We start from the raw sequence: 27,032 nt of genomic DNA, 5'->3' as shown, positions 1-27,032 counted from the left end.
TGATCAGTTGACAGCTCTGCTCCTCTCTTCACCTGAGGGTCCAAAACATACAGCCACAGATCTGATGATACGACCACAAAGTCTATCATCAATCTTTGGGCTAAGGTGTCCTGGTACCAAGTACTCTTATGAACTACCGTATGTTCGAACATGGTGATTGTTATGGCCAATTCATGACTCGCACAGAAGACCCAAGGCACCACTTGGGTTAAGGTCGGGGAGGCCGTTCCTCTCGGTCACGCCCCTCCAGGTTTATCCATTGTTGCCCACGTGAGCATTGAAGTCCCCCAGCAGAACTATAGAGTCCCGAGGTGGAGGCCTATCCAGGACACCACGAGAGACTCCAAGAAGGTCAGATACTCCAAACTGCTATTCGGTGCAGAAGCACACACAACAGTCAGAGCCTTCTCCCCAGCGACTCGCAGTTGTATGGAGGTGACCCTTTCGTTCCCTGTGGAGAACTCCAACACGGCGGTGCTCAGCCGGGGACTCGTGAGTATCCCCACACCTTGTCACCTTGGCCAACTCCGGAAAAGTAATAAGTCCAGCCCCTCTCCAGGAGTTTGGTACCAGAGCTCATGCAATGTGTGGAGGTGAGCCCAACTATATCTAGTTGGTATCGCTCCACCTCCTTGCACCAGCTCAAGCTCCTTCCCTGCCAGAGAGGTGACATTCAAAATCCTGAGGACCAATCTGCGATGCCGGACGTCGACACGCCCCAGTCCCCACCTTTGCCTGCATTTCACCCTACCCCAATGCTCATCCCCACATGTGGTGAGTCCACGGTGTGGTGACTCCATGTTGTTTTTTTGGGCTGGGCCTTAATGGGCCCCATGGGCCAAGGCCCGACCACCAGACAATCGCTGGTGAGCTCCCTTCCCAGGTGTTGCTCCAGGAGGGGGCCCCGGTTTCGCTTTTCCAAGCGAGGTGCTGTGACACTGCTGGTGTCATTTCACTGGGTTTTTCTGGAATCCCCCTTAGTTCCTAAAAAACCTAATGGTTGTGTTTTTGCCTTTGAAAAATCAACAGGATTTATAGTTTACAGCTTAAAAGCATTTTGAGTACATCTGTAGCCGGTTTACAATGCTGTGATTGCAACTATTCCCCAATCCTCTTTGAATAGTACACATGGCAATTGTAACTAGTTAATGGTCACGTCAATTTGCATATGACACCGATTGTTGGGTTAGTTGTTGTACAACTGTGCTGTTTATAAGGGTGGGGATACCTGCAGTCAGTTGAGACTGAAGAAGTCACGTAGATGTGTGATGAAATGTTTCTCCCAGTAAAGGTTGTGTCCAGTTGAGCTGATTCAACTTTCTTTGATTTCCTTACCTGAATTGTTGAGCATGCAGCAAGACACGGTGTTTTAAGACTTTTGCATTAAAAGTAGGTAGATAGTATTTTGACTGCAAACATTTGCCACAACAGTGCCCCCTGCTGGTAGATGCATATTCACGTTTGCCTGTGTGTTGATGTAGATTAAAGGGTTGGCTTTTCTAGTTTTAAAATAGATTATTTTGGGCGGGGGGTTTGTTTGTTTTCGTTTTTTTGTACCACAAACTCCATGACCTATTCAGAGCAAGTCCGTGACCCACCAGTTGAGAAACGCTGATCTAAATTATTTTTGGCTGTTACGAGAATGAGCACAGCTGTTGAAGTTTACGTTGCCGAAGTCATTTTTTAATCAAGGATGTATTTCATTTCTTGAAGTTCAGGTACAGTTATCAGGAGGAGACCAGAAAAATTCAACATATGCTATGTACCATTGATGGGATTCAAACTGACAAAACGGGAGTCTCAAACTGAAAGGACTGATTTGAAATCCTGCAAAAAAAAAAGTTGTTTTATGCTAATGTTGTGTTTGGTTTTGTAGGACACCAGCCGGCGTTATGAGAACAAAGCAGGCACCTTCATCACTGGGATAGATGTCAACTCCAAGGTACAAAGCTCTTTCAGCTTTTATTTCGCACACATACAGTCAGCTTTTTGATAAAACAAGCCAAATGAAAGGAAGGTTGACTTATGTTATCATTTTCTGTCTCTTGCATTTCCTCAAGTCTCTAATAGAGACATTGTTTGAACACCACCCATTTCTTTTCGAGAGTTCATTTTTAAGTTTCAGCTGGTTTAGAGTGAAGATTTGGTCAGCGACATCAACTGGATGATAGTTGCTTTCATACATGATACCTCTCGGTGTGAAAGAAGGCAGAAGTTCAAGTTGCTTTGCTAACATATCACATATTGTGCACATATGCTCATGCAGACCTCTGTGGGCGGCGTGCAGAACCCTGCTTGCATGGACTTCTAATTAATTTTACATGCTGTTGTGGGGCTGTAAGGTGGTATATTAAACAAAAGGTCCACTAGTTGAGATGTGTTAGGTTACAGTGTAACAGTGATTTGAAGAGCACTGTTGAAAATCATTTGTCTGTGTGTGTGTATGTATGGATGTCTGGTTGTGTGTGTGTGTGTGTTACAGGAAGCAATTGAAAGGAAGGAGAAGAGAGCGAGGCGTTTTCATTTCCGTGCTGAAGTAAACCTAGCTCAGAGGAATGTGGTTCTGGATAAAGACCTGATGAAGAAAGGTGTGCCCAGTTTCTATGACAAACCAACACCAAGAAACCTCAGAGATATGTTTAATTTATACTTTTAATAAGTTCACCCCTCTCAGCATTTGATACAAGGTCTAACAGTAGGTTACATGCAAAGCTGCCAAATAGTCTTGAGGTTTGTGGTTTTATTCTAGAGTAAAACCAGACCTCTTTTTTTGTTTTGGTTTTGATATCCTTTATTAATCCCTTTGGGGAAATTCATCTCTGCATTTAACCCATCCTAGCTGTGTAGCTAGGCACAGTGGGCAGCCACTGTGCAGCACCCGGGGACCAACTCCAGTTCGTCTTGCCATGCCTTGATAAGGGGTACAGACAGGAGTATTAACCCATGTCTTTTTTTGATGGTGGGAGAAACCAGATCATCTGGAGAAAACCCACCGCAGACACGGGGAGAACATGCAAACTCCACACAGAGAATGACCTGGAATGACCCCCAAGGTTGGACAATCCCAGAGTTTGAACCCAGGACTTTCTTGCTGTGAGGCGAAAGCACTAACCACCGGGCCACCATGCTGCCCGGGCCCACGGCACTTGGTGTGGGCCCCCCCCCTCAAATTGTACATGGTCAAATACCCCACTCTTCTGAGCCATCCCCATCTCTGCTCCTCCCCCTCTGCCAATCAGGGGAGGGCTACAGACTACCACATGCCTCCTCTGATACATGTGGAGTGGCTAGCCGCTTCTTTTCACCTGACAGGAGTTTCGCCAGGGGGACGTAGCGCGTGGGAGGATCACGCTATTCCCGACAGTTCCGTTTCCCCCCTGAACAGGCGCCCCGACTGACCAGAGGAGGCGCTAGTGCAGCAACCAGGGCACATACCCACATCCAGCTTCCCATCCGCAGACATGCCCAATTGTGTCTGAAGGGACGCCTGACCAAACCGGAAGTAACACAGGGATTTGAACTGGCTACGCTACCCGGACGCACTCTTGGCGGGTTTTTGAGTCATGGTTGTCTTCCAATAGTCAATAAATGAATTTTCATATAAGCCAAATTCCTCAATGATTTGCATAAATATATGTCTACTTTTAAGAGGGACAAATACAAATCTAGGCTGTATGATTCAGAATCATTGTTTTATTGATGTCTTCACGGCTAGCTTACAATTACTCCAATCTTCCCTCTGTGTCTGAAAATCGCTCTCATGTCTGCCTCTCTACCAGCTATCCCTAAAGTGCGATTCGAGGCACTCCATGTGACAGGCGTGGATGACATGAGTACCCAGGATGTGTTCGGATATTTTAAGGAGTATGCTCCGGCGCATATTGAGTGGATAGATGACACATCCTGTGAGTAGAAAACATACATGCATATTTGTAACACTAACGCACAAAACCGAAGTAAAATTCAGTAACTACATTAGCAGCAGCATTAATGCAACCAACAACAAAAGAGGTCAAGGATCTAAGTCTGTAGCCCCAATAATAGTATTTCAGCAACTCCAGAATGATTGTGTAACAGGTTTACCTGAAAAAGAAAAAATCCAGCTGCGGTTGTGCACTTATCTTCAATTCAATGGTTTCCCAGGTAACGTTGTGTGGCTAGATGATGTCACCTCCACTCGAGCACTTATCAACGCCAGCCGGATGCTCGACCAAGACACTGTTGCCATGAAGACAGAGGACTCCAAACAGGACAGAAAAGCCGATGAAGAGAGTAGAGGTGAGTCTCTAACCCCAGGACAACACACATATGCACAAACACACACACAATATCTAGTCCAGATGCAAGATTTATGTATGCAGGGACAAATGTTGAGCATTTGCATGTTGCAGGACCCAGGACACAGAGTTCTGATGATGAAGAAGAGGAGGGTGAGGTTGACGAGGATGAGGAGGAAACTGAAAAACAGAAAAACAGTGGGGAGAGCGAGGGAGAAATGGACAAGAATCCTAAAGCGGAGGATAGCCAGGTGAAAAACTGCCTCTCATTAAACTTCTCAAAGTGAAAACTGGTAATAGGTTGAGGAAATGTTGATGTGAAATACTGTTATAATATTTTTTGTTAGCAGCAAGTGACTTGGCTCAACAGATGCTTATCGGGTATGGGCTCAAGAGAAGGCGTCACACCATGGTTTTGTTTGTGGCACAGATTTGGGGGTGTTTTCATGGAGTGAGATCCAAATTTCCAGGCTAATGCCCAGCTCCTCGGTGGTTAGGTGTATGAATATGTATATGTCCTTAATATCTCTCTAGAATGTTTTCTACCTTGAAGCCTATGCCTGCTGGGATAGATTTCAGACACCGGCAACCCTGAGCTTGATTAAGCTGGTATAAAAAGAAATGTCCAATTAATACTTAACCAATCCAAAAGTCATGCTGAGACTAAAAATCCGTTTTGTAACGTAGACATGGCCAGATAAGCAATGTCACAACAAATAGTTTATGGCAAAAACATTGACCAATGCACAAGTAAAGTTACAATAATTATGATTGAATAGTTGGTGGAAATTCTAGAGTCCACCTCATGAGCATCTAGGGTAGTCAAAGAAAGTTGAATCAGTTCATCTTGGTACAATGTTTTTTGAGAGAAGTGACCTTTTCAGTCTCAGCTGACTGCAGGTATCCCACCCTTATAAACAATACAGTTGCATAACAGCTGAAACCAATGATCAGTTTCATATGCAGATAGATAGTGACCATTAACTAGAGTTTCAATGACCACATGTACTATTCACAGAGGATTTGGGAATGTATGCAATCATAGCATTGTAAGATGGCGACAGATATACTCTTAGGCCCCACCTCTCAGTTCCGAGATGGTCATTACCTTTTCCCATAGATGGCCTCTTTGACTCCCCTTTCTTTGACTCCAGTGTTCCTCCCTATCAAGGATGCGCACATCCTCATCCATGGAGTGACCAGTTGCTTTCAAGATTCAGGATCCTTTGTTCTTATGTCTCTAAGTACAAGAGAGTAAAATTCTTGTGTTTTGGCTCCTCAACACTGCAGCAACAATACCAATAAAATAACAAAGTAAGGTGCTGTGTGTATGTAGCGTCTGCCTTAATGTGTATATGTGTGTGTACTTGTTTGCATATTTGTGTGTGTGTGTGTGAACTGATGAGCCACTTAAGACCATAGATCAGTACCAGTCAGTCTGGCAACAGCCTTAGTGTCTTTAATGTTCTTTGTTCAAAAGTCTGGTTGCTTGGTGGAAAAAGTTGTACCGGAAACTACTGGTCCGGGCTTTGAGGCTGTGGTACCACTTGCCTGACGGTAGCAGCTGGAACAGTCCATAGTTGGGGTGGCTGGGGTCTTTGATAATCCTATGGGCTTTGCTGACACAACGTCCATTATATCATTATATATATGTCCTGAATGGAGGGAAACGCACATCCTATGATGTCCTGGGCTGTCCGCACAACCCTCCACAGTATTTTGCAGTTGTGGGCAGTACAGTTCCCATGCCAGGTGGTGATACATCCAGTCAGGATACTCTCGGTTTTGCCTCTGTAGAAGGCCCGTAGAATCTTGGGTTCCATGCCGAACTTCAGTCGCCTGAGGTGAAAGAGGCATTGCTGTGCCTTTTTCACCACATGGCTGGTGTGGTCATCCCAGGTGAGGTCCTCGGTAATGTGGACACCGAGGAACTTGAAGCTCTTGACTCTCTCTACAGCAGTCCCGTTGATGGTGATGGGGTCCAGCCTCCCCCCTCTCTTCCTGTAGTCCACAATCAGCTCCTTGGTTTTGTCGACGTTGAGAGAGAGGTTATTCTGCTGGCACCACTTTGTTAGATTGTTAACCTCTCTTCTGTATGCCGTTTCGTCGTCGTCAGTGATCAGGCCAATCACCGTCGTGTTGTTGGCAAACTTTATCACCAAGTTGGAGCTATGTGTGGCCACGCAAACCCCCAAATAATTTCACGCAAACTTTCAAACCCCCAAAACATGCTGCACCAGAAATTGGTCCACCCCAAGGATCGGGTCCCTCGACACAAACAAAGCAATGTAGTATATGCTGTTAAGTGCCAGGAGGATTGCCATGACTTGCACATTGGGGATCTAAACAGACACTGGCCAAGAGTATGGCACAACACAGAAGGGCTAACACATCATGCCAGGACTCCACAGTCTACACCCAGCTACAGGCCAGTGGCCACTCCTTCAAGGATGAGGATGTACACATCCTTGATAGGGAGGAATGTTGGATTGAGTCGAAGAGGCCATCTACGTGAAGAGGGAACAACCATCCCTGAACCGGGGGGGGGGGGGGGCAGGGTACTAAGCGAGTACATCTGTCGCCATCTTACAATGCTGTGATTGCAAACATTCCCAAATCCTCTGTGAATAATACACATGGCCATAGAAACTCTAGTTAATGGTCATGCCTATTTGCATATGAAACTGATTGCTGGATTCATCGTTATGCAACTGAATTGTCTATAAGGATGGGGATATCTGCAGTCAGTTGAGACTGACTGACTGATCATTTAGATGAGTGATGGAATGTTCTCTCAAAACGTTGGATCCAAATGAACAGATTCAGCTTTCTTTGATTTTCTTACCTGGATTATTGTGCATGCATAAAGACAGCTAGGGCAGTGTTTTCAGCTGCAGACTACAGGTGCTGGGACAAGCTGAAACGTCATGGTTTAATAATAAAGCATGGAAAACTGCATTGTCTGCCTCAGATATACTAGTTATATAGTCAGTAAGTTATCGAGCAATCATGGTCTTGTTGGGTGGGTCTAATATTCCAGCCACCATTGCCATAGAGCTTATTCAACCAAAGTTCTTCTTAGCTTTTAAAATATTGGTAGGTATTTCTAATTTTCATGAAATCTTGAATTGGTCTGGAATTTGGAGATGGAAAATAGGTTGGAAAACCTGTTCACTACCTTAACACAAATTTCATGTCATTCAATTTTTTTTTTTTTCCTTCAGATTAAACTCTTGTCTCAGGTGGAGATGGAATCCCTGTTACGAAATGATTTACGGCCGGCCATCAAACCCTTCAAAGGCAATAAACTCTTCCTACGATTTGCCACTCAGGGTGAGAAACGGATGCATGCGCGCACGCACACACACACACACACACACACACACACACACACACACACACACACACACACACACACACACACACACTGGTTTTTGGTCCTGGTGACAGCTGGTGATGGAAGATGAGGGCTTGTCTTGTGTATTTCCATCTTTTTTGTATTCAGATGACAAGAAAGAGCTTGGTGCTGCACGACGAAGCAGATACTACATGAAATACGGAAACCCGAATTATGGTGGAATGAAGGGAATTCTCAGCAACTCCTGGTTAGAACACACTTATTGTAAAATTTATTGTATTGTTGTTTTTTTAGAGTGGGGGGTATTGTGGTACCAACCGGCATCCTCCAAGAAAAGATCAACCTTCTGTTAAAAAAAACATCCATTTTATTATCAAAGGTCTTAAACTAATTAAGAACTCTAATAGCAGTGCAACACTTTCACTTTAATGGTATTGTGCCTTTTTTTTTTGTTGTCTTACTTTGGGGATGAAATCTGCCAAATCCTTGTTTCAGTATGATAGAGGAAAATGTTCAGTTTTCCAGCTTTTGTTCCTGGACTTCTCTATTGCAGTGATAGGATAGTAGTGGGTAATTCTTTAGTTTATGTTCCATGTTTGTCTCCAGCTCTGCTGCCGGTTTTAATAGGTTTTAAAATCACTCTTGCTTTGAAATATTTGCCTCCGATAAGTACAACAGTATAGCTAAACATAGCCATGTTCCTGCTGGTGCATTTTGAGGGGAATAAAGCTTGATTCCAATGCAAATTTAAATGAAAAACCACAACCCTTGATAACTATTGTCAAGCTGCATTTGAGCAAATTCTGTCAATTTAGTGATCGCCATGCGACACTGGAAAAATGCCATTCTACTGCGCATGTCCCAAAAAACTGCATGTCTTCTCAAACATGGTTTAGATAAAATGGATAAAAGTTTAGATATCATAATTAATAAGAATCATTTATTGATTTTCAAAATTTGAGGTTCCCTGTAACTGGACCATTACCATTCCAACAACAGTGGCTCAGAAGGTAGAGCAGGTTGTCTGGTAACTGGAGGTTTGCCGGTTCGATCCTGGCTCCTTGCAAAAATGTCGGTGTCCTTGAGCAAGACACCTAACCCCTAACTGCTCCAGATGAGCTGGTTGTCACTTTGTGTGGTTGACACCGCTGTCGGTGTATCAGTCTGTGTGTGTGTGTGTGTGTGTGTGTGTGTGTGTGTGTGTGTGTGTGTGTGTGTGTGTGTGTGTGTGTGTGTGTGTGTGTGTGTGAGAATGAATGTCAGAGGTGTGAATTGTCACTGGCCTCAAGATTCAATTCCATTACGATTCATCTGTCAATGATTCGATTGCTCAATGTATCGCATCCTCAATTTTCTATATTACTGCACTTGGCTACTTTTTCTTTCATCAGTTGATAAAAAGTCGTGTCAAGTCAATTTTATTTGTACAGCCCAATATCACAAATTACAAATTTGGCTCAAGGGGTCAATAAAAGCAGTCAGATAAATTTGAACTCCTTTTTATTTAGAAAGTGCTTTCAAAAATCAGACTACAACAGTCTATAATATAAAAAGCTGCATCTTTTCAATACCAATATCTATGTGACTTACATCAGTACATAAACATTACAAAAACAAAACCTACATCCTTCTGTAGTGTATTTCTGTAGTGTATTACAGGTGTGCTGTAATCTACAAAAATAAGGTATCACATAGCAGGTCTAAGACAGGGCATTTCCTAAATGTGGCAAACATCACAAACTCTGCTGAGAAGCGTGGGTAACCCGCTGAACTCTGCTCATGATGGGGATCGGCCGAGGGTAGACACACGCTCATCCGCTCAGTGTGGCGTGCGTGCAGCCCTGGACATCTAAGGGCATCAAAGATCTGTTATTGCTCAATCTTGTGCGGCTGAACATGACTTGACCCTCTTAAATTGGTCGCCAACTGCACAGGGCCACATAACTCGTTAGCATGCTGGAGTCTCGTTCATTATTGAAATTAACCAGACAAATCACTCCACCAACTAAGACCTGCCATACACCACCACCCACAGAATAGAGAACGAGCTGTCAGTCTGTCAATCCTTTCTGTGTCTGGGCCAGGTGAGATTTCCCAGGTCAAGTCAAATTAAGCCACAGGCTCCACTCCTGGTGGTGCCCTTCCATCTTAAATTTCAGCTTTGCAATCATACTCCACCCAGAACCCAAAGACTTGGGTTTCCCAGACGCTGCCCAGCGGATCATGGGTACAACATTGCCAGATTGGTAGTCAGCATCGTTTATGGTCGGAACTCAGAAGTTATCTAATTGGAAAATTGACAATCAACATTTGTAAGATATGATTTAGTGCAATTATCGACCTGGGATGACCCCAGTGTTCGAACCCAGGACCTTCTTGCTGTGAGGTGACAGCACTGGGCCACCATGCCGCCCAAAGTGCTGGGTTAACAGCGGCAAGCCTGTTTACCAAGCCCTTGTGTTGTCCCACCATTGACGGAGCCCCACCAATGACAACGGGACACAATTTTGCTTACATCCAAGCCATTCTTCTCAAAGAACTGTGTCAATTCATTAAAGATGATTTCCTCAGTTGTGTGCCCAGGCAGAGGAAGCAAACAAAGTAGCTCTTCAGAATCAGAATCAGAATACTTTATTCATCCCTGGGGGGAAATTGGGTTCTATTACAGACACTCACGCTCTAATAACTAAAAACTAACAAGATACAAGATAAGAAAATAGAAACAAATCTAAATAAAAGATACAAAATTAAGAAATAGAAATAAGAACAAAATATATCAACATATGTATATATATCCCAAAAGGTATTCCCATCAAAAAATCTTGCGAACACAGATGGCTGTTCCATAGCAGTTTGGTCACAGGATGAGTCTATGGCTAGTAATATGGCTTCTGCTTTCTGTGAATCGGTGAGTAGACTGAAAAAACACTCCTCCGCTAAAAGTTCTATTGTTCTTGTTGCCGTGTTAGCCGACAATGGCACCTGCTTTAATAACTCCACAACTGTTTTCTTGTTTTTCTCATCATGACTTAAAACTTTGCCAACCATATGAATTGTACACGTTTTAATCAATTCAGCATCTGTGAATGGCCTCTTAGCTTTAGCAAGGTTCCATGAAACATGCAATGATGCAGCTGTTGCACTCTCTTGTGCCAATATTGATTTACAGATAGTAGAAATGGAGTGCTTGTATGATATCCTATTTGCTATTTTTTGTTTGCAGCGATCTGATTTTGTACGGTAGTTGGCATTAAAACTGGCAGCATGCATTGTGTTGAAGTGCTGCTTGAGTTTATCTGCTTTGCAGACAGCTACGCTCTGCATGCATATCAAACATGTCGGTTTTGCGTTGGCGTAGTGTGGTAAAATAAAACAAAACTGATCAGTCCAGTCAGATTTTAATTGTCAAGTGTACGGTGTGGGATGAGGTCAAAATAAAGTAGAGCAGCACGCACTTTATTTCACATGTTGTGTGCTTTATTTCACATATTATGACAGGTGCATCAGTGCCAATGGGTTGGCGCAGGTCAGACATTTGGCTCTCGCAGGCCGGACCTGGCCCGCAGGCTACTTATTAAGATTCAGGGCCATAAATGAAGTCACTTACTTGCAAAGTTATAGCTCATAAATGAAGAACATTATTTTAACATGGCATGTTTTTCCTTTTGTTTCTTAAAATGATGAAATTGGAATTAATTGTTCTTACAAAATCTCATAAAATGCTGTTGCAGTTCTGATGATATGATGATATGACGTGAATAACTGCTTCACTTTACTTACTTTCTTTGGTGTCTTTTGTATATTCAGTTCTGTGACCAGTTCATTCTGGCTAATTTTTTTCTTGGTTTTGGTTGGGGGGAGGGGGGTAGATTTCAGAATATGCCTTTGGCCCTAACTGTATCAGACCAAACTCAGTTCATTTTGCCATCAAAAATGGGATGAAAAGTTGTCCCTGTAAGGAATGAAATGTCTTTTAAAATGTGATGTATGTTATCCAAGAACTGTGATCTTGCATCTCAAGAAGAACAAAAGATTAATATTGAGCATTGCTGAGATTATCAGCTATCTAGAGATGTAACAAAGGTTTTTTTTTATTATTATTATTACAGGATTTGTGTTTTTCAAATATGAATCAGTGTAAAAAAAATGTCTGATTATGTCATGATTAATTTTACTGGTGCCCCGCATATTTATTTTTATTAATATCTGCAATGAGCCATTTGTTCTCTTGCTCTGTCAATTACTTAACTAGGAAGAGGAGGTTTCACACACGAAGAATTCAGAGAGATGTCATTAAGAGTAAGAAGCCTCTCATTGGTGACAGCATGGGACACACTCCACCGTACACACACAGACACTCAGGTAAGAATTATACAGAAACTAACTGGCCCTCATGGGAGTGTCATGGGTAGACATTCCAAAGGCCAGAAAAAACCTGCGCCAGGTGATGTGCTTGATGCATGCATAAAATGCATGTTTTAATTTTTTTCCCTGTTATAAAATCCCTACTTTGGTGGCATCTAGCCTTGTGTCAACATGCAAATACTCTGTGTGCCATAACTGCTCAGAACATTTATTCCCCAACTTTGATGTGCCTGCAAATTTATATGTTCTCTGGGACAAAAGATTATGCAGAACTAAAAACAGTGCACATATTTGGTGCATGTCAGCTGGCAATTTCTGTTTCCTGTTTCTGTTACAGGCTGCATGTAACAACTGTCATTTGAGTTAAAACTTCTGTGTGTGTGTGTGTGTGTGTGTGTGTGTGTTGGGATTAATATTATAATTGCCATTTGGGAGATATTTGTTTAAACACTATTCACACTACTATTAGTCATCAGTTCTGAGCTTGGTTTACTCCAGTAGGAATGGAATCGTTACAGGATGGCAGCAAATTTCAAATTCCCTGATCATGAATATGCAATCCTTACGTTTTTTGGTTTTATATAACTTAGTGAAACATATTGTGATACTTCGTAATTGCATTGGTGTTTTAGCAATCCAAATCCCAGAGATCCACTTGAAATGGTGGCCATTGCTGTTGTGACAGCACCTTGCCCACCGCTAAACAAAAAGACATGGGTAAATCTGAGTTTTAGCTATTAAAGTCTTGTTTTTTTTTGTAAGGTCCTTTACTAACTTTCTCTGTCACATTTGTCTGCTAGCCACAACATTGCTTCTTCAAACTCACTGCTACTTAGGCTATTATGGTAAAGATATAAAAAGCTGTGCACCATGTAATTTTTCCCAGAAAAGTCCTTCCTAAAACCAAGCGTTAAAATGAGCAACTACAAAAGTGTTAATGCTTTAGATATTGATGGATCAGCTATTATCATAAATACACCAAGAATGAAAAGCATCAAAACAGACATTTTTGTGGAAATCTTCACTCTTGTAGGGCTCGATGATTTTGCAATACAGAAAACACAGACGGAATGGTGGAATTTGATAATGAAAATGGAATCAACTGTAAAATGCAGAATATTGTGGAATTTGCCATAATGTAGATGCAATTTGTAAAAATCAGAATTTTTTTCCTACTATTATAAGCGTTTTTTCACAGCACCTAAACCAAATGAACGGGAAAAAAACAATGCTGTGAGTCTGTCGTTTTGGTGTCATTTACGGGCATGCTGCTGCAGTGTCTGTCCTCTGACTGCTTTCTTGTGTTTCACCGAGGGCAGGGCTCAGCCCCTCTTACACACACACATACACACACATATTCTGTAAGTTTTGCAAACATACGATTGACTGGACTCGTAACAGTACGTCTGATGACCACCTACATTCAAGTCAAGTCAATTTTATTTGTATAGCCCAATATCACAAATTACATATTTGCCTCAAGGGGCTTTACAGCAACACAACATCCTGTCCTTAGACCCTCGCATCAGATCAGTCAAAATCTCACATCACAAACCAAGAAAAGGCAGTGTGCTAGCAAGAAGTGCTCATCACTTCAACAAACTATCAGCAGTGCAACCACATTGGCAGATGCAAGAGGCGAGTTCATTGAAAATGCTATGACTGTATGCACAGAGTCATATTCTGTTGGGAAAAAAATGAAAACATTATGACCACATGATTAGACGCTTTCTGATGACGAAATGTGCTTAAATCGTAAAACACAGAATTCAGAAAAATTAGAATGGAAAACATGAAATACAATGGATTTCATAGTATTGTAACCATAAAATATTTCGAGAAGGCTATTTGTTTGGATACTGTTGTATAGAATACTGCTGTAAAGATGATAGATATGATGTGATTAATGTATCACATGATGCAGTTCCCTTCTTTTCTTTTCCATCAGCTGACCTTGTCAACCTGCCAGAGGAGCCCATCAAGGAAGAAGAGGAGGAAGAGGAGGAGGAAGAAGAGGGGGAGGAGGACATGGATTCAGATGACAGGGTGGTTGAGTATAAGGAGAGGGGGGGCAGGGGGGACAGCCAGCGAATGGCAGGCTCAGGTGGGCTGCGAAGCCGGTTGGGTCGCTCCACTTCTCCGTCATCTGAATCAGATGAGATGGACTACGACCTGGAGCTAAAGATGATCTCTACGCCCTCGCCCAAGAAGAGCATGAAGATGACCATGTATGCTGACGAGCTGGAGACCAACCTCAAAAGCATCCGGTCAGTACAGTTGTCCTGCTCACTCATGGGGAAAATCTTTCCTCCATTCTTAATGTATTTTGTTACCAAGCACCCCTTTGTCTTATCCGACCATAGGCAGAATAGGTAACTGTATAGTAAGACATTTTCCAGATGGACTGATCCACCCATAGGCTGGCAGAGAACTAAGGAAAACTTAGGCCTGTTTTTTGTTGTTTTGTTTTGTTTTTGTTTTTTGTTTTTTTTTTTGTTGTTTTTTTTTTTTACTGGCAAGCTGAGTCTATTGAAGGGGTGGGAGGGTCAGCATCAGCTAAATGTTTAAATGTAGCTGTTAACGATTTTACTGTTTCTCACCTTGAGATTTGCCCGAAGAACTGACAGAATAAAAGGTGAAGAATTTCATGGCAAATGAGACATCTGCTGTTCTGTGGGGAAGATGTATTGGTTACTTAGGAAAGTTTTTTCATGTTGCACATTTCATACACAAGGCCAATTTAAAGTCCTTTATTATCATGCATTGATTAAGAAGTAAAGATAAGATAAAAACAAATTAAAAAAAGAAAGTAAGAAGCTCAGAATGGCGACAGGTGTGGGCACAAGTCCATGAATACTGGGATGGTGTCCAGCGCTTTACCTGTGCCCCTGTCCATAGGGTTAGTGGTTTTGTCAGGAAGGGTGTCCAATGTAAAATTTTGCCAAATTAGTATGCAGATTGACAAGACCATACCGGATCGGTCGAGGCCTGCATTAACAACGGCCAGCATTGGCAATGTGCCCTCACAGGGTCCTGATGGAAACTAAAATCTGTAGTGACCCCTGAAAAATGGGGAAAAGAAGAAGTAAGTAAGAGGCTCGGAAAAGTAGAAAATAAAAATATTTAAAGAATAACAAGTGTCAAAGTGAATAAGGGTCGAAGTGCAATTTTAAGGATTAAAATTTAGTCAAAACCAGGCATAAAACATAAAACCTTTTTATGTAGTTTTAAAAGTGGTCACAGTTGAGACAACTGTAATCTTTTGGAATTTGTTTCGGCTAGTAGTTTAATTGCTAAATACTGCTTCACCATGTTTTGTTTTAACTCAGAGAATGGTTTGCAGACCAATCTGTGGTGACCTGAGAGGTCAAAAAGGTTTATTTGGCAAAAGCAAGTCAGAGATATCTTTTGGTCCTAAACCACTGAGTGATTTGTAGATAAGCAGCAGTATTTTCCAGCAGTCCATTCTTTGAAAGGTTTTTTTTTTTTTTGTCTTTGTTAGGAACCTAGTAGTGGCATTCTGAGCTGAAGTTGCCTGGAATCTTTATTTATTTATTTATGTGTTTTTGGAAGGCCAGGGAAAAGCCCATTACATGAGTCTAATCTGAAGGTGTAGATAAGTTGTTCTCAGTCTAGTTTGGGCATTAATCCTGTAATTCTTGCTATGCTTACACTAAAAAAAAGCATTGTATTTATTAGTTTTGTACTTGTCTGACATCACTTTTCGTATTCTTTTTGTACTTGTCTAGCGTCACTTATTTTTCTTTTTCTTTTTTTCTTTTTTTTTTGTATTAACCTTGTTTGTTGTGTAGGAACTCTGTACAGAGTGACAGTAGTTCAGTGAGTGGAGTGCGGAACAGGATCGGTGTTGTTGGTGGTACCAAAACCACAGCAGGGAACACGGTGACAGATGTCAGGCAGCTGCTAGAGGAGAAGCGACAAGGACTCAGCCAGCACAGACAGCAACCCAATTTGGTCACTGCTGGAAAGACAGGTTAGTCTTTGGTCAAACCAAGCCGACTAGTACTTCTTATTTTCTTTATGTTTCACTCCAGTTTTTTTTATCATAATGCCCTACACTTTTTTCCAGGCAAGCATTTTAAGTGAAAAGAAACATTTTCATTTTGAAGTTATACCAGTATTCTGTATTACATAATCCTGGAAAATTGCATTTGTATGATGTTTGTTTTAAACTAGTGGTGGGTGATAAATCAAAATTGTAGAATTTTGAGCGATAATGGTACATATGACATAGTCATCTTTCTGGTGATGGGATTTGAAACAGTTGTGTACAAGAAGAACCCTGTGATAGGGTCTGTTTACCCCCTTTCCATCAGAGTTAAATCCATTCTAGTGAGACTAAAATTATCTAATCTTGAATAACACTCTTTATGCACTAATGGTTTCACCACATCTAGCCGTGTTCTTGAGAGGTGTGGACACAGACTATTAAGTCTATGGCAAATCAAATACTAGAAGGGTAAATTGTAAACCCGGGCATCTTTTGGAGGTCTTTACAAGCTAGCAGTAGCACGTTGCGCTTTGCCAATGCTTGCTTGCTGTGTAGAGGAATACATTAGGATGAACTGTGCAAGATTCAAGGCCAGTTCATTGTGAATACTGTTGGTGTCTACCATAATTACTGATTAAAGGTAGTGCATGGCAGGGCATCCGGGTAGTGCAACAGTCTATTCTGTTGCCTACCAACATGGGGATCTTCGATTCGAATCCCCATGTTATCTCCGGCTTGATCGGGTGTCCCTACAGACACAATTGGCCATGTCTGCGGGTGGGAAGTCAGATGTGGGTATGTGTCCTTGTCGCTGCACTAGTGCCTCCTCTGGTCGGTTGGGGCACCTGTTCTAGAGGGAGGGGGAACTGGGGCGGAACAGCGTGATCCTCCCACGCGCTACGTCCCCCTGGCAAAACGCACTGTCAGGTGAAAAGAAGCGGCTGGCGACTCCACATGTATCGGAGGAAGCATGTGGTAGTCTGCAGCCCTCCCCAGATCGGCAAAGGGGGTGGAGCAGAGAATGGGGCTGCTCGGAAGAGTGGGATAATTGGCCAGGTACAACTGGGGGGGGATCCACACAACAACAAAAAAAGGTAGTGCTTGGCTTGTCAACTTAGCACGAATTGAGAAAATTGTAAATTTGTTTCAAAAATGCATACTGCATATGTAGTATATGTTCCTCTCTTGGGGGGGACTAATAAAACCTTGATATATACATTGGCTTCAGAAAGTATTCACTTTTCACACTTTGTGTTGTAGATTTAATTTTAAATGGCTAATGCATAATGACAAAGTGAAAACATGTTTTTCAGAATTTTTTATTAAACTGACATCTCATAAGTATTCACACCCCTTAATTTAGTACTTTGTAGAAACCCTTTTGGTGGTAATTATAGATTCAAGTCTTCTTGGCTAAGTCTCTACAAGCTTTGCACTCCTGAATTTGGGCAGTTTATCACATTCTTCTTGGCAGATCCTCTCAAGTTCTGTCAGATTGGATAGGAAGCATCTGTGAACTGCCATCTTCAGGTCTCTCCACCAAAGGTGGGAGAGCCGGGTCTAACGGGCCAAAGTCCTATCTGTGTATTTGCCCTACACATCCACTTAAATCAACTGATTTCACCTTACTAGTTTACTCTACTTTACTTTAGAGTGATGTTTATTAGAACCACATAGTTTTTAGTACATGGGTGGGGCAAATGCACTGTTAGGAATTTTTCTTTCTCTCCACCCCCCCCCCCTTTTTTTTTCTCTCCCCAATTACCCCCCTCTTCCGAGCAGTCTCGGTCGCTGCTCCACCCCCACTGCCGATCCGGGGAGGGCTGCAGACTACCACATGCCTCCTCTGATACATGTGGAGTAGTCGGCTGCTTCTTTTCTCCTGACAGTGAGGAGTTTCGCCAGGGGGACGTAGTGCGTGGGAGGATCACGCTATTCCCCCCCCCAACAGGTGCCCCGGCTGACCACAGGAGATGCTAGTGCAGTGACGAGGACACATACCCACATCCGTTTTCCCATCCGCAAACACGGCCAATTGTGTCTGTAGGGACGCCCGACCAAGCCGAAGGTAACACGGGGATTCGAACCGATCCTCGTGTTGGTAGGCAATGGAATAGACCACTACACTATCCGGACGCCCACATACAGGGATCTAAACAATTTATTGCCAGTTCGGACTTCAATTTTTTTTCAGTTTTCTTCAGTTTTACTACCACATGCTTCCTCCAATAGATGTGGAGTCGCCAGCCGCTTCTTTTCACCTGACAGTGAGGAGTTTCACCAGGGGGACGTAGCGTGTGGGAGGATCATGCTATTCCCCCCAGTTCCCCCTCACCCCCGAACAGGCGCCCCGACTGACCAGGGGAGGCGCTAGTGCAGCGACCAGGTCACATACCCACATCCGGCTTCCCACCCACAGACATGGCCAATTGTGTCCGCAGGGACACCCAACCAAGCCGGAGGCAACACGGGGATTCGAACCGTGTTGGTAGGCAGGGGAATAGACCGCCACACCACCGGACGCCCCATTGTTAGGAATTTGACTCGCTAGACCTGGTTCTCCCAACTCTGCTGTCCACAGATGTTCTATGGGGTTTAAGTCTGGGCTTTAGCTGGGCCACTCAGATAGAGACTTGTTCTGAAGCCAGGTCAGCATTGTCTTGGCTGTATGCTTCTGCTTATTGCCATACTGAAAGGTGAATCACCCCAGTCTGAGGTCACTTGCACTCTGGAGCGGGTGTTCTTCAAGGACCTCTGTATTTGGCTGCATCCATCCTCCCCTCGGCAGGAACTGCTTTAGTTGCTGTTTTGTAAGAGAGCATTAAGGTTTTGAATTTGATGTAGGCAGCGACTGGGAGCCAGTAGAAGGATATGAACAGTGGAGTGACGTGTTGTTTTGGGATGGTTGAAGACCAGATGCGCCGCCACGTTCTGGATTATTTGCAGAGGTTTGAAAGTGCATGCAGAGAGACCTGCCAGTAAGGAGTTGCAGAAGTCAATATGTGATATTACAAGAACCTGAACCAGGAGTTGTGCTGCATGCTCAGACAGGTAGGGTCTGATTTTCCTGATGTTGTACTGGGTAAAATCGACGCGACTGAGCAATTGAGGCCATGTGAACCTTAAAGGTTAGTTAGTCATCAATCATGACACCCAGGTTTCGAGCTGACTTTGTGGGTATGAGTTGGGTTGATCTGAGCTGGATATTGATCTGTTGTATGGATGGACTGGCTGGGATGAGAAGGAGCTCAGTCTTAGATTGGTTAAGCTGAAGGTGGCGTTCTTTCATCCATGCAGAGATATCAGCAAGGCATGAAGATATCTGTGCCAAGACTGTGAGGTCTGGCGGGAATGATGGGAAAAGCTGGGTATTGTCAGCATAGCAATGGTATGAGAAATCATGGGAGTGGATGATTGCACCAAGTGAGGTGGTGTATCTTGAGAAGGGACTCAAGCACTGACCCTTGAGGCACTCCCGTGGATAAGACGTGGTTTGGACACTTCTCCTCCAAGATACTCTAAAAGATCTCCCTGAGAGGTAGGACATGAACCAGCAGAGGGCAGATCTTGAGATATCAAGCTCAGTGAGTATGGAAGAGGATTTGGTGGTTAACTATGTCAAAGGCAGCTGACAGTTCTAGCAGCAATAAAGCTGAGGACTGACCAGAGAACTGACCAGCAGCTCTAGCCAAACACAGTGATTCCATTACCAACAGGAGTGCAGTCTCGGTAGAGTGACCTCGCTTAAAGCCGGAGTGTAGTCTTCAACCTGGGCTGGGTTTTGAGTGTAGGTTATTTGAGCAGCAGGGAGACCCAAGCTTGCTTAAATGCAGTACAACATGGAGATCGCCGGTTTGAATCCCCGTGTTGCCTCCGGCTTGGTCAGGCGTCCCTACAGACACAATTGACCGTGTCTGCGGGTGGGAAGCCGGATGTGGGATGTGTCCTGGTCGCTGCACTAGTGCCTCCTCTGGTCGATCAGGGTGCCTGTTCAGGGGAAGGAGGGGGAATAACATGATCCTCCCATGCGCTATGCCCCCCTGGCAAAACGCCTCACTGTCAGGTGAAAAGAAGTGGCTGGTGACTCCACATGTATCCAAGGAGGTATGTGGTAGTCTGTAGCCTTCCCCAGATTGGCAGAGGGGGTGGAGCAATGACTAAGATGGCTCGATAGAGTGGTAATTGACCAGATGCAATTCGGGAGAAAAGGGGGGGGGGGAAATAACAAATGCAGTGGGGAAAACAGCCTTTGTAAGCAAGGTGTTGATGTGTGTGGCTGCGGAGTTAAGTGCGGGGGAAATGGTCTGTTGGAGGTTGAATGGTATTGGATCCAGCGGACGGGTAGTGATGAGAGTCCAGCAGAAGCTTGGAGACTTCCTCCTCGGTCAGGGGGGAGAATGAGGTGCAGACAGAGTTGGTCAGGCTCAGAGAACTGATGGCAGAAACCTTATCGGGAAAGTATGAGGTGAATATGTCTGGAGTGAGCAGAGTGGAGATCGGAGGAGGAGGCAGATTGAGGAGTGAGTTAAAGGCAGAAAACATTTTTTGAGCATCAGTGGTGCCACAGTTCTGATAGTAAGTGGTCTTAGCTGTTTTTAAGCTGGAGGATAATGATGCTAGGAGGCACTGAGGTCAGTGGACTCTGGTTTTACACCGATTTCTCTCTGCTGCTCTGAGCACTGCCTTTTGCTCTCTAATGACCTCAGTAAGCCATGGACCAGGTGGGGCGTTGCAAGCAGGTTTGGGTGCTATAGGGCAGTCATTATGACTGTTTTGAATTTTCAAAGTTTAATAACTTTGTGAAAAAAAAGGATAAAGACCTGCTGCTCCCTGAATTCTCCTAAAACTACGTATATTTGCATTAAAATGAGTTTTAGACCAATTGCACAGAAAAGTTATAAGCTCTACCTAAAACGACCATGAGCGGTGACCGCTTGTCATTTGCGCATGATCGTGCGCGTCATGTCACTATTAATGATGCATTTTGGTCGCACCATTTCCTTCGCAAACTTCATTGCTCTGTCCTAGAAAAAAAACTAGCATTCTCCAGTGCAGAGTAATAGTCTAAATTTGATTTTTGATTATTGCCAACATGTCTTGTTACAGACACCGTTTCAGACACAGCATGACTACCACCAAGGCGTTGCAGTATTTACAGGCGTTGGACACCAGCCATTTTAAATTGTTTGAAAAATAGTATTAAAGTTGTTAAAATTTTCATTTTGGTGTCAGTTAGTTTCTTAACAGACATACTAACATATGTAATGCATTAATAGCGTAGTTGGGTATTTATCTTGACAGAACATAGAGTTTAAAAACGTTCTAGTAGTTTTTAAGTTCCAGTCATTGTTTGGGACTGGTTCAATATTTATTTTCAGCTCTTTTTTCACATTTCAAGTTTTATAGACCTTGTTACGTTTATTAGATTAGCAATGTGTGTCTGTGAATGTTTTTATTCATCCAGGTCATGGTTATCCAAAGGAATTGAATTGAGTGCAACTGGACTTGGTATATATCCATGAAGACGTTTCGCCTGTCATCCAAGAGGCTTCATCAGTTCGTGCCTTTCTGACTAGACCAAGCTAGTCTGACTGGCTGGTGATGAAACTCGGATATTTATCCTCTTTGGAGTCGTTATCAGAGCTATTGATGTCCATGGCTCTTTGTGTTTCGATGTTTAGCAACGCCCATTGTTATCAAAGGTATTGATATGCATGGCTCTTTTGTGATCCGAAGTTAAGCAGCGACGGTCGTTCGGGATGTTAGTTTCGACTTCGTTAGTGCTCTATTCAGTGGTCATGAGTCGTTGGAGCCATTAGTGACCGACTGTTGTTCTTGGAGGCTAAGCTTCATGAGTCTCCTGGGTAGAGATGAAAGGACGGCATTGGCCCAACGGGAAGAACACAAACACCTGAGGGGAGCTTTAAAAACCTGCGGCTACCCCAGTTGGACCTTTGTGAAAACTGCAACACGTTCCAAAAAGACCAACCGGGTGAGCGATGAGGAGAAAAGGAACAGAAGGAATAACATAGTCATCCCGTATGTTTCTGGGGTCTCCGAGAAACTCAGGAGAATTTTAACAAACACCGCATCCCGGTATACTTCAAACCCAGCAACACACTCAACAAAGACTGGTTCATCCCAAAGACCGTGTACCACACACCCAAAAAAGCAATCTGGTGTATGCTGTACAATGCAATGAGGATTGCACTGACCTATACATAGGAGAAACCAAACAACCACTACACAAACGGATGGCCCAACACAGAAGGCCAAACTCTTCAGGACAAGACTCAGCAGTTTATCTACACCTAAAGGAGAAGACACACTCCTTCGAAGACAGTAACGTACACATTTTGAACAGGGAAGATAGATGGTTTGAAAGAGGGGTGAAGGAAGCCATGTGAAACTGGAAAAACCATCCCTCAACAGAGGAGGAGGTCTGCGCCACCACCTATCTCCCACTTACAATGCCGTCCTTTCATCTCTACCCAGGAGACTCAAGAAGCCTAGCCTCCAAGAACAACAGTCGGTCACTAACGGCTCCAACGACTCGTGACCACTGAATGGAGCACTAACGAAGTCGAAACTTAACACCCCCAACGACCGTCGATGCTTAACATCGGATCACAAAGAGCCATGCACATCAATAGCTCTGATAATGATAGGCGTGGCTTAACATCGGAACACAAAAGAGCCACGCATATCAATACCTCTGATAACGACGGGCGTTGCTAAACATTGGAACACAAAGAGCCATGGACATCAATAGCTCTGATAACGACTCCAAAGAGGATACATATCTGAGTTTCATCACCAGCCAGTCAGACTAGCTTAGTCTAGTCAGAAAGGCACGAACTGATGAAGCCTCTTGGATGAGAGGCGAAACGTCTTCACGGATATATACCAAGTCCACTCGATTCAATTCCTTTGGATTAGCAATGTGTGTTTTCCATTTTGTTTTTCAGGTAACATTTTCACTTTTTCAATTTTGCTATTCAAGTTCAACCATTTCTCTGAAGTTTAAATGGTTTAAAAATAGTATTATAGTTTTTAAAATGTTAATTTTGGTGTCAGTCGTTTCCTAACAGACATACTAACATATGCAATGCATTAATATCTCAATTGGGTATTTATCTTGACGGAATATAGAGTTTAAAAACTGGCGGTGATTTTGACCACCCATGGTCATTTAAGGTAGGAGTGAAATCCCGGTCGTTGTAGTCTTAAAAGAGGAGGCCAGTGAGGAACAGTGTGTCTGTAGCGTCGTTGACAGGGAGTGAAGAGAATTCATTATGAGGAGACATGGAATCCAAGATCTCATTGGAAAGCTTGGGTCTACAGAGAGTTCCTTTGACTACATGGCTTGGTTTTTGGCCTGACATGCAGTGTGAATTATACACAGGTGTGTGCCTTTCTAAACTGTCCAATCAATTCCATTTGCCACAGTCAAGTTCTGGACCAGGGATAAGCAACATGGTCCAGAAAGGTCCGGTGTGGGTGCAGGTCTTTGTTCCAACCAAGGAGTTACACCCCTGAGTCTACAAATCTAGGTCCTTAGCAAAGACTATTGGTTGACTAATAGAATCAGGTGTGTAACTGCTTGGTTGAAACAAAGACCTGCACCCACACCGGACCTTTCTGGACCATGTTGCCTATCCCTGTTCTAGACAGTCTCAAGGATAATTAAAGCAAACGGGATGCACCTGACCACAATTTGGAGTGTCACAGCAAAGGATCTTAATACTTGCGTAAATGAGAGATTCCAGATTTTTATTTTTTATAAATTTCAAAAGTTTCTAAAAACATGTTTTCACTTTGTCATTACGGGTTATTGAGTGTAGATTGATGGGCAAAAATTGCAATTTTATCAATTTAAAATTACATCGACAACAGTACAAAAAGTGAAGGGGTCTGAATACTTTCCAAAGCCACTGTGTGTGTGTGTGTGTGTGTGTGTGTGTGTGTGTGTGTGTGTGTGTGTGTGTGTGTGTGTGTGTGTGTGTGAATTTTCACTTTGGTAGCAGTTTGACACAGGTACAGCGGACATCAGACGTGTCCATTCTAATTACACTTTTAACAAACCAATGATCATTGGTCAATTGCATATTGTAAACAACTAGCTAGTGGTACACCAAAAACAATCAAGTGTCAGTGAATTTTTTTTTTTTTACGGGTTGTGTTTCACTTTTATGCTGTTTTCTGTAGATGTGCGGCAGCGCTTGGGTAAGAGGCGCTATTCTCCTGAGAGACAACGCTCCACGTCCCCTGTTTCTGTGAGAGACACGCCCTCGTCCAGGGAGTCAGCCAGAGATGTGCACAGCAGACTGGGCACGGCCAGTGAAGATGCCAGAAGCCTCTACTCAAATACATCCAAAGACAGAAAGACAAGTATGACGAAGTGTTAGTCTCAGTACACTACGACACAGTCTGTTTCTGTTAAGATAGAGAAAGGTTTAATAGAGGTTGTACTTTGATTAGCAGACCTACGTTTAAAATAGTTGATCAATTAATTACTTAGAAAGGCAGGTTTTGCTTTTTAAGGTGTACTAGATAAGATTCATACCTCTGCTCTTAAAGTCCCATGAAATGAAACGTATTTTTTTTTTTTTTTTTTTTTTAGCTTTTATCTCCACTTGATTTTGTTTAACACCGTTCTAGAATCATAAAAAGAAGTTACATACATCTGGGGCACTTTCTTTTAAGTAGAGGCTTTATTACTCCAATTTTCAAAGACTTTTGGAAGTTGCCTGATAGATGAGAGCTATTAGCTATGTTCAGTACATCCGTCGCCAAATAGTTGAAAACATTTTTAAAGAAGCCTGTTGGCAGCGCATGGTGGCATAAGATGTCGCACAATTTCTTAGTCACAAAATCCCACCCAATAGTTTTATTTGGAAATGCATCAAATTGCAAAAGATTAAGTACTCTAAACAGCATATTGTGGGACCTTTTTAAGCAGAAATGTTTTAGAGTTTAACTTTTAACATAAAATAGTTTTAAAGTTGACGTGGTTAGTTTTTGTCCCCTGTATTCAAGACAAAGTACTCTGGGTCACAAAATTGATCCTCCCCTATAGCTCAAGCCCATCTCACCCCTCATTAACTTTCATGCTCAACTGTACTTCCCAGAAGAACAGACTCTTTCCTGTCCTTTATATTTCTTCCTGTCATATTTTTTGTGGCTGTACCAGGGCTGAACTTTTTAATTGCTCAGTAGCTACAGTTTCACTATTAGGCTGATTTGTCACTGCATTGTGCAGATATTCTTTCAGTTTCAGTCAATGTTTTTGTCATGGTCTCCTCTAAAACAAAACCCCATCCCTTCCCTTTGTGTCAGGTCGCCTGTGGAGCAGATTAGGACCCTCTGACACCATTGCCCTGAACGACAATGAAAAACGTGTTTGTCGTGATCAGAGTTCAAGCCAGGGCTCGGGCCTCTCTGCCAGGCTGGGCAATGGTGGGAGGAGCAAGATCAGCAAGAAGAGGAGAGACAGTAAGGAAAAGGATGAAGATGATGAGGATGAAGAGGAGGACGACTCCACACTTCAGAGGGTGTGGGGAGCTATGATTAAACAGAAACAGGAGCAGTTTTCCCACAGATTGAAGAAGAGCAACCTGGACAACCTTCCCTCACTCCAGATCGAGATCAGCAGGGACAGCAGCAATGGTTCAGACTCAGACTCCTGAAAGAGAGAGAGAGAGATATGGATATGCAGGGTGAAGGAGATGTTATTGAAATTGAAAGGGGCAGAATGTTTTTCCTGTTTTTTCTTGCCCTTTTGCAATCAGCATCATGTTATTCACCATGTTCGATAAATGTGCAGCATTCTGTCAACACGCGAAGGTAACACAACACACTGACACACATGATAACACTCTGAGGACACCTTATCCAGTATGTCTCAGAGCATTGTGACTGCATACATTTTCATCATTGGTGGCCTCAGTGGAAAAGGAACACCTAACCCTTCTGCTGTCAGTGCTGCGCTCTACCCATCAGGATGATCAGGCATTGGTACTCTTTCAGAGAACTGCTACAGGGAACCAGCGTTAAGCTGTACGGGACCACTTATATCACATTTTACTTCAAGCCATTAAGCTTATGCTGTTATCCATGAGTATTTCTGATAATAGAGAAGGGTAGGAGGTCACTGATGAATTGCTGGTCATGTAGGTTGTTGTTGAGATTGAGCCAGGAAAACTCAATGTTACAGGCTGGTCTTTTTGATACAGAAACACTTTATATCTGTTTGCTATTTTACTGGGCTTTTTGTTTGTTTTTGTTTTGTTTTTTTGTTTTTTTTGGGGGGGGAGGTGTGCTATACTGATCACATTTGTAGCACAGGCTTTTCTTTCAGTTTTTTAGCTTTACCTTTTCTTTCCCCACTGTGGATATTTAGGACAGTTCCTCTTCTTCCGATCCTGTTTCTTATTCTATCTGGCATGAAGCGTTAAGCGTATGACAAAAAATATAAGCTACAGCTTCCTCAATGAGTGCTAGCAAGGAGTGGTGTGTCAATGATAACAAGAAGGGGAAAAGTGCAGTTGTGCAGGGGATCCAAATTTGCAACATGTAAAATTAACTCCATGGTAAGGATACACACTGTTGTTTTGACCCCTGTTTGTATTTTTTTTAAGATGAGACCTGAACTTGGACTGATAAGAACGTTAAGAAACGCTGGCTTTGAAAGAGATATGAGAGAAGATGTTAATTATTACAATATTTTCTGTCATTGAAAAGAACAAAAAAAATTAAGGTGGGTGGACATTTTTTTTCTTTGGTTGATTAATATTCTTTTGGACTTTTTAAAGTCCCATAAAGGAGTACTTATCATTTGATATTATCATTGTCTTGACAACACATTCGGTGTATCCCCCTTGCTCAAGTATGAACCAAGTTAAGATCCTGGTGCAAATATCATCCTTTAGATCTGTTTTTGAACCCAAACACTTCTATACCATAGATCTATGTGTGTGTGAGTTGTATCAAAACATCTCCTGTTTTGTATCTTCCAAAT

General features: G+C 42.9%; 1 protein-coding gene across 1 annotated transcript in view; it reads left to right on the top strand.

Moving 5' to 3' along the window:
• Positions 1 to 26,770, top strand: part of ncbp3 (nuclear cap binding subunit 3) — a 31,174-nt gene extending 4,404 nt beyond the window's left edge. The window contains exons 2-13 of the mRNA XM_056284732.1: positions 1,877 to 1,942; positions 2,483 to 2,588; positions 3,780 to 3,905; positions 4,144 to 4,278; positions 4,392 to 4,528; positions 7,502 to 7,610; positions 7,783 to 7,882; positions 11,888 to 11,997; positions 13,949 to 14,267; positions 15,813 to 15,994; positions 24,221 to 24,403; positions 25,352 to 26,770. Coding sequence (XP_056140707.1) covers positions 1,877 to 1,942; positions 2,483 to 2,588; positions 3,780 to 3,905; positions 4,144 to 4,278; positions 4,392 to 4,528; positions 7,502 to 7,610; positions 7,783 to 7,882; positions 11,888 to 11,997; positions 13,949 to 14,267; positions 15,813 to 15,994; positions 24,221 to 24,403; positions 25,352 to 25,701 — 1,923 coding nt within the window. The 3' untranslated portion in view covers positions 25,702 to 26,770. The remainder of the gene's footprint in view (positions 1 to 1,876; positions 1,943 to 2,482; positions 2,589 to 3,779; positions 3,906 to 4,143; positions 4,279 to 4,391; positions 4,529 to 7,501; positions 7,611 to 7,782; positions 7,883 to 11,887; positions 11,998 to 13,948; positions 14,268 to 15,812; positions 15,995 to 24,220; positions 24,404 to 25,351) is intronic.
• Positions 26,771 to 27,032: the final 262 nt, after the last annotated feature.

The sequence above is a fragment of the Lampris incognitus genome, chromosome 8, assembly GCF_029633865.1.
Source record: "Lampris incognitus isolate fLamInc1 chromosome 8, fLamInc1.hap2, whole genome shotgun sequence".
Taxonomy (NCBI): Eukaryota; Metazoa; Chordata; class Actinopteri; order Lampriformes; family Lampridae; genus Lampris; species Lampris incognitus.
This window is presented reverse-complemented; position numbering and strand designations above follow the sequence as displayed.